The 8,246-nt window shown below is 37.0% G+C and overlaps 1 protein-coding gene across 10 annotated transcripts in view; it reads right to left on the reverse strand.

The window, feature by feature from the left end:
* Prpf40a (pre-mRNA processing factor 40 homolog A) overlaps positions 1 to 8,240 on the reverse strand; it is a 51,039-nt gene extending 42,799 nt beyond the window's left edge. For 4 of the 10 annotated variants that reach the window (XM_033757243.1, XM_033757246.1, XM_033757244.1 and 1 more), the window contains exons 1-2: positions 7,579 to 8,068; positions 6,404 to 6,535 (exon numbers count right to left, since the gene is read on the reverse strand). In XM_033757243.1, coding sequence (XP_033613134.1) covers positions 6,404 to 6,535; positions 7,579 to 7,980 — 534 coding nt within the window. In that variant the 5' untranslated portion in view covers positions 7,981 to 8,068. Of the gene's footprint in view, positions 1 to 5,043; positions 5,124 to 6,403; positions 6,536 to 7,578; positions 8,069 to 8,164 lie in introns of those variants that run through there. The other 6 variants (XM_033757247.1, XM_010641409.3, XM_010641408.3 and 3 more) reach the window with 3 other exon arrangements.
* Between the last annotated feature and the right edge of the window lie 6 nt (positions 8,241 to 8,246).

The following is an 8,246-nucleotide window of genomic DNA, read 5'->3' on the forward strand; positions in this document are numbered from 1 at the left end:
GAAAAGGACCAGTTAAAACCCCGGAAAAAAAAAAAAAAAAAAAAAAAAAAAAAAAAGTCATTTGAAAAGTTTAAACCCAAATAGAAGATCAGGACCTAATGAGTATGACTCCATTTTGTATTGTAATAAGAATATTGCTTTTTTTTCTCCTCCAAAATGAAAGTCTAAGATGAGAGCCTTATAGAAAAAGCAAATACAGAAAAGATTCATATCCATTAGCTTTTCAAATGCTCAAAGTATTCTATCAGCCATAATAGCAGGAGGAAGACAAAACACCATTCAAATAGGTATCTCAGAAATGAGTATAAGTTCCTGGAGAACAAGGAACACATTGTTCATCTTACACTAGCATTACACCCAAGGGACCTAAATATATCTACTGACTAAAGGAAGTATGACGGTATGCAAAAGTAAATAATGAAAGACAACTTCTACATGACAAAGTAATGTACTCATTTTCACTTATAAACTTTTACAACTTAGACCTATTGTTTTTAGGTTAAAAACAAACCAAAAAATAAAACCCTAGTACACAGGTATGGGCTATGCCTACGCACCAAATCTTTCCACCTACTGATAATAGTACTTTGTGACTCAGTCACGTCATCAACATTTTTAACAAACACAATTAAAAATGAACAGGCTAGCTTGTTGACATTTCTCTTTTCTTTCTTTTTTTTTTTTTTGGTACCAGGGATTGAACTTGGGACCCTGATCTTGTGAGGTAGGAGGCAACACCACTTAGCTAAATCCATGGCCCTCTTTTCTTTTTGGTCCCACAATTAACAAATAGATTTGTTATTTGTCTATCTGGGGTTTCATATTTGTGTTAATACTAACTTGTTACAATGTTGCCTGTTTGAAAGCAAATTAAATGGATAAATGGCCTTAATTAAACCTTCTTCACAAAATTCTAAGTCCATGCAATGTGCTAGACAAAATAAAATAAACATAAACGGGAGACTGGGGAGAAGAATAGGAAGAGATAATCAGGACAGATTACTTGATTAAAAGCTTCAAAAGGCTTTTCTCCAAGAGTGTACTTTGTGAATCTTGAAGGGATATAAATACTCCATTTTTCTTATGTCTCTCCAAATACTTCCCACATTTAGATTATTTTAATTGAAAATTTTAAGTCAATTGATATTTAAATGAATTGCTAACACTAATAAATATATCTGTAGTCTACTAGTAAAAACCTGTCAAATGCTTACTCCCCAGTCTAAAGTTACACATATTAGATTTGACTTAATGTGTTTTTAAAAAAATATTTGCCTAAGTAATGTAAATGCACAAAAATTATCTAGATTAAGTTATTATGAGCACATAACTTTTTAAAAGTTTCTTTTTAGCTGGGCATGGTGACACACATCTGAAATCTCAGCACTCTGGAGGCTGAGGCAAGATAATCACAAGATCAAGGCCACCCTAGGCTATAGCGTAAGTTCAAGGCCAGCCTGAACTACCCTGTCTCAAGAAACAGAACAAAAAGTTTCTTTTTGTCACTGGCTAATGTCTACTTGAAAGGCACAGATTCTGTTACCTGCACAAAATAAGATTCTCGAAGTCTTACATTCCAAATTATCTTTCTCTACTTTATGGAAAACTCCAGAGTAAAATAAAACTCTGCAGTAAAACTTGATGATTATCAATGATAGAACAGAAATAGTTTTGCCTGTCACTTAAATATTTCAGTTATTTACCAAATAAAAGTACTTACTTATTCTTATGTTCCATTTTTATTAAATGAAAAAGAGAGTGAGGAGGCAGAAACTAAAATGATAACAACCTAAGGTCACAAGCAAAGGCTGGAGACAAAGACATGTAACAATGACTTTCTGAGTTGTATTGTGGGCAACAGCATCTTGTAGTTATTTCATTCATTCAATAAGTATTTTACTGAGCACCCATGTGCCAAGAACTGCTCGGCACTTACACAGGCTTCTTACAAACAATATAAGAATAGTGCCTGCTCTTTAAGAGTTCACAATCTGTTACTTGGTGGGAAATCAGCAAGTGAAAACCACAAATCAAAGTCAATAACTAAGTGCTAAAATAAATGGGACAGTAGAGTATGAATACATAATACAAGATTTTTAGCTTAAAGGGGAGGTACATATTGGCCAAAGTAATTTCTAACAAACTCTTTGAGAAGGCAGAACTTGAAATAGAATTTAGGTAAGCAAAAGTTCCAAGGAAAGTGAATTTGGGGTAAGAAACAAAGACAACAACAGAAGTTTAGTCATGAACTAATCTAATATAATCACTGAAGATACGAAAAGTCTAGTTTTGGTTCATTTAGAAATGCGAAGATGTCCGTTTTTGAAATGTGCTTTGACTTTTAGGAGATCTTTGAAAGTTATATTGTACATTTGCGATACTAGGCCATACGTATAGAAAAATACTGGAGATTTTTGGGCAAGGAAACATCACACTGACATTCACAGTTTTGGAGAGGAGGACAGCCTTGAAATAATATCTGTTAAAAAAATTGAGTATCCTAGCCATGGGAGTATGACAATCTGTGCTCATATGGTAGCAGGAATACAAATAAAGATCTGTTAGAGCCTGCCTTATTCAGTATCAAAATAAGAGAATCAAATTTATTTGTAAAACACAAATGTTCACTTGTTAATTTATTGAATGATGAATCAAGACGAAATGCTGAATATTTAGAACTAGTAAGGCATCACACACAAAAAAAACTTCTCTTTTCAGTAATGGACACTGAACTCAGGGGTCTTCGCACAGAGCTACATCCCAAGCCATCTTTTATTTTTTGAAAGAGGGTCTCATTGAGCCACTAGTTGCCCTCCTGGGCTCCAACTTGAGATTCTCTTGCATCAGCCTCCTATTGTGCTGGAATTTATAAGCATGAGCCACCATGTCCAGCAGAATTTTGTTATTTCCACATCAAACCATAATATTGCGTACCATCTATTCTCAAATTATCTTGACTGAATCATAGGCTGTTGAGTCTGAAGGGATCTTATAGAAATTCAGTGGTGGTGAACCTACAGCACATGTGCCACAGCAGGCTGTATCACTGAAAGCTCTAAACGGTTATCCATCACTGTTATAGATCTTATTCTCACTAAAAGAAGAGGAAAATTAAGGCAAAAAAAAAAAAAAAAAGAAAGAATTGGTGTGACTCTTTTGGGAAAAGGCAAATCATCTGTGGTTGATAGATGGCAGGATGTATCTTTTATAAAAAAAAAAAGAAAAATTAAGGCAAAAAAAAAAAAAAAAAGAAAGAATTGGTGTGACTCTTTTGGGAAAAGGCAAATCATCTGTGGTTGATAGATGGCAGGATGTGCATGTTCTTTGTGTAGAAAGGACAAAAAAGAATAAGACGTATTACTAAGATATGAAGGAACACAGTCCTATATAATTATACTTCAATAGAAATTTCTACTGGAAATTTTTGAGTTTTGCAAACAGGCAGAAAATATTTTCATTAAGTTTATACAACTTATAAAGGTTTTTGAAACTTTAATTTGATAAAAGTATGATATTTTCCCCATAAAGTTATGCATATAAGAGATGAATTTGATCTACAGGATAAATAACTGAGAGAAATATGAAATGTTAAGCTCCATCTGATAATTTCTAAATACTTATTAGCAACATACTCAGACTGAATTATGACAATGGCATTCTAGGTTATTTCATTTAAAAAAAAATGAAAATAACCATATCTCTACGTTAACTTGTCCCATTTTAAAATTGTGTACTATGGCTTCCCCAGATTATTACTGTGTTCATTCTAAATATTGTTTTACAGGCAAATTTTAAATTTTTTGTGTCATATTCAGTAACATTCCTAAGGTCACAATCATTTAGCAAGTAAGACTGCCACCAATTGTAGTCTTCAGGTGGTCCTACTAAGAGACCTTAACAAGGTGTAGTCAATACAGTTGCTCCTTAGCAACCCATGGAGACTGGTTCTAGGACATACATATGGATACCAAAATACAGATGCTCAAACTCCTACTATGTAAAATGGCATAGTACGCACATATAATCTATTCACATCCTCTTGTGCATTCCGTCATGTCTATATTACTTATAATACCTAATACCATGTGCATGCTAATACATATAGTTATGATGCAATGTTTATGGAACAACAACAAAAAGTCTGTACTTGTACTGTACACATGCAATTTATTTTTCTAACACTGTCAACCAATAGTTGTTGGTTGAAATCACAGATGTAAAACCTGGCAGTTAAGGAAGGCCATCTGTACGTGAAGGTTCCATAACCTTCAGTCTCAAAATCTAAAGAATTTGTGAGTTCAATTATAAAACTGTACAGCAGAATCATACCATCAATGCTAAATAATATAGGCACCCTGCTTCTCCTCTATTATCTTGTGATTGCTTACTGCTCATCAATACTTCTTAAGAGTACAGACAGAAAAAATGACACAAAAAATAATTTCTGCTACTTATTAACTTTTATTTTTAAAGGATGTTTACAGAACTTTAAATAAGATTCCTCATTTATTTGAGGATGCAAATTATCTACACTCTCCCAGCTAAAATAAGAAGTAACTTTTACCAAGATTTGGGAACCATATTTGTAAGATATTAAAGGGGGAAAGAAGAATGATTCAATTTTGAGAAAAATGATGTAGATTCTCTTGGGATGTTCAATGCTGGACTCCTAAAGTATTTATCCACTGTCTAACAGGAGCCAACAAAGGGAGAAAGAACTGTATCTACATAATTAGGTGTATTTAAAGGCACACAGCATATACTGGCCTAGAAAAAAAGCAGAAGAAAACTGTAAGGGAAAATTCAGAGTATCTGAGTAGATGTATACCAAGCAAACTTTTTAGGGGGATGGCCACTGGTACAGCTAAAGAGAAAGGGCCATAAAACAAACTGCAACCAGCTTATGTCAATGAGATACATAAAAGTACTTTTAAAAAACAAAATCTGCATTTTACTAGCAATGACTAGCTGGTATCTTGGCTTTGGTAGTGCACTAGCACCATTACAGCAAGGGTAAGCAGGTCAATCCCTTGCAAAACTTACCTTGATTGGCCCAATGGAAACAGAAGGCCCCAGAAAAGAGAGAAGCATCTGGCAGTAGCAAATTGTTTTATTTTATCTTTCTGTGGAAAGAAACTAATTTTAAATAAGAACCAGAGCATTTAAAGAATAAATATTTTTTAAAGCTCATTATCTATTTAGAGCAGCTCTACCAAGAAAACAAGAAGAGCTCCTTGCTGTTTAGAGATGGAAGGAAATAGAAGAAGATTTCCTATGGAGTTTTAAAATTTGTGTTATTCTAGGGTAACAAGCTAAAAGAGTCTTTTATATAAAGAACTCCTGCAGGCAGAATCTTTTGGGTCTGGTGCCTTTGAATAAAGATTTTTGTACAAAATTAAGGGCTATATTCCAAATGCAAAAGAAGAAACCCAGTTGACATTGAGCCCTTCTACTGTTAAGGTAAAAAAAAAAAATACAGCAAGCTCCTTTTTCCACTATAATTTCACTAAAAACTTTAACAATCAAGGCTTAAACAAATAACAAAGTAAACAGTACTCATTAGGAAAGGATCATAGATAATAAATAGGCTTCCCAAAATAATTTTCTAGCCTAAATTTTTCATGATTTTGTGAGATATTCAAATGCAAATAACTCAGCCGCCTAAGGACAGGTGTAATATAGAACCTAACATAGTGTACACAATTAAGTTCAGTACTTGATCCTGTTACCCTTATGGACGCCTCTCTAGAAACTCAGTTCTATCAAAGTCACTGAGTCAGCATTAAAATCTTTTGATACAAATCACTTCCACAAGTTGTCCATTTACATTTTAGGCTAGAGATGGAAGGGGAAGCTAATAAACAGGAGTGCAGAAGGCATAAGCATTAAAAAAAAAAAAAAAGTGTAAGTGGAAAATAAACTATTTGGCACTGTCCTGCGAAGTATCAGAATTAGAAAACAATCTTCCCACCCCTACACACAAAGAGGAATGTCTTTCAAGAATAAAATTAATTCTAAGACAAATTTCTAAATAACTATTTTGATTCCATGCATTTTACATGATTCACAAAAATAAGTTACATTATCCCTATCAGATATTTACGTACAAGATTAATCCATTTGACATGCTTGTAAAAAAATCACTGTTAAAAAGTACACTGTCACTTTTAAAATTAAAAAAACTTAATTTTGTTGAAGTAGTAAATTTACAAAACTTCCATTAATATTCAAATTTTCCTTACACTCATGATTCAACATTTGCCTTATTTGAAACATTATCTGGGCATAAACTAATGCTCAAACAGTGACAAAGTACAGTATCAAACCTACATTTTGAGATCTTGACACAGTAACAGCTGAGGTAAATATTAATGCAAAAAAAACAAATATGTAACATTCTTACTTGTCCCATTGGTGGCCCTCCCATAGGGGGCATCATTTGTGGCATCATTCCATGAGGTACAGGAGGCATATTTGCTCTCTGACCCATAGGGTGCATTCCCATTGGTGCATAATGCATGCCAGGGTGCCCCATCTGAAAAAGAGTAAAAATTTAGTCAGCAAGTTACATTCTCCTCAAAAATTCTCACTTGAACTAATCACTTACCCACAGTGACACAGTATTAGACTAAACTGTGATTGTACCATTGGATTAGTTTGTGCTTTTTTGTTTCAAACAAAATCCACTTATGCCAGTATTTATAAAAAGCCTGCAATTTCCACAATAAAATGGTAAAGATTAAAGTCACTGATGGGGCAGGTGAATCATAGCTGTCTTTTCTGGGGGTCAAGTAGTATCTACTTAATCAACTACTGTCTTGCAAAGCTGAGAGAATAGGTGTTGAACGCTAATGTAAAAAATTATGGTGAAAATCAAAACGTCCTATTTTACACAAATGCAAAGTCAGCCGATATTTTATAGCGTTATTGGCTATTGACTTTAAAATGCTAAATTTACCAAATTAGAGGAATATGGATACCCAACGATACTTCATTCCTAACAAACAGCATACCAGTTTCTGGTATCAGTTTAAGACCATTCCAGGTAAAATTCCTTTCGCAAAAGCACATTTAAAAGACTGCGGTCGTGTCAATTTAGACTCTAAAATGCAAACAACTAATTCATCCGTTTTAATGCACTTGTTAAAAAGACAACTATTTTCTTTACATGTGTCCATTGTTCTAGGTTTTAAACCAGGTAATTATCTCCTGCCAATTCTTCCAACAGGCCTCCCTGCAAAACAGCACCATTACTAGCGAAAATAAATTTTGGTGATCTTTTTAAAAGTGTTACTGAATTAAGATTCCTTACTAAAACGGGCCTGCAGGTCCAACACTCTGCCCGCCCAGGGCCCTGCACCTTCGCGCATCTGTCTAGGCCAAGCCGACGGGAACTTCCAGGTCCCACATCCTCCTCTTTGTGCCGCCCAACCCTCCATTTCTCTTCCTCGAGACGTATCCCACCATCTCGAGCTCTTCCTTAGTGTACTCTTATCTTCCTCTCCTTTTGGAGAAAGCTTCCTGTCTTAGACTCCGTTTTTCATTGTGCCGCTTTCTCCGGCCCCACTGATCCCTTACCGAGGGCCGTCTCCTCAGGAAGCCGTCAGCAGAGACCCAAGAGCTGGAGCAGAGGCTTGAGCCGGACAATCTCCGCTCCCCGTCCCCGGGACCCCGCGAGGGAGGTTGGCTCTCCATTTCACTCACCATGAGGCCTCCACGTTCGGCTCCCGTCCCCGGCCTCATCGTCGGGCTCAGACTGCTCCGCCGGCGGCCACTGCCGCTACACATACCAACAAGAAGCGATCTGAGTGGCTGGCGCCCGCTGGGGCTAAAGGTTAAAGGCTGCCCTGAGATACAGGGCGGGATCAGCGGGGCTAACAAGCTGACAGGCTTCCCCACTGTCCACTCAGCGTGCGCCGTCGACACACAGCTCTGCGGTGATTCGTCCCCGGCCTCAGCCTCACTTGGCGTCGCCTGCATGGAGGGGGACTGAGGAAGTTTCTGCGCCAAGTCTTCCGCCGAGAAAACTCCATCAACTTCCCTAGGGGAGGGAAGACTACCGGGTCCCAGCTTCCCGGGCTTAGACCCCCTCGTCCACAGCGGGTGGGGCCGCGGGGACTTGCCACCTTCACCCCCCGCCCGAGTTACGTACGCCCCCACAAACCTGAGGCCGCCAAGGGTAGGGAGGGGTAGGGTGAGACGGGGCGGTGTCAGCAGCTGTTAGCGCTCGCCAAGGCCGGGGCCCA

Source organism: Fukomys damarensis, unplaced genomic scaffold (assembly GCF_012274545.1).
Source record: "Fukomys damarensis isolate Sample0158 unplaced genomic scaffold, DMR_v1.0_HiC HiC_scaffold_29, whole genome shotgun sequence".
Classification (NCBI taxonomy): domain Eukaryota; kingdom Metazoa; phylum Chordata; class Mammalia; order Rodentia; family Bathyergidae; genus Fukomys; species Fukomys damarensis.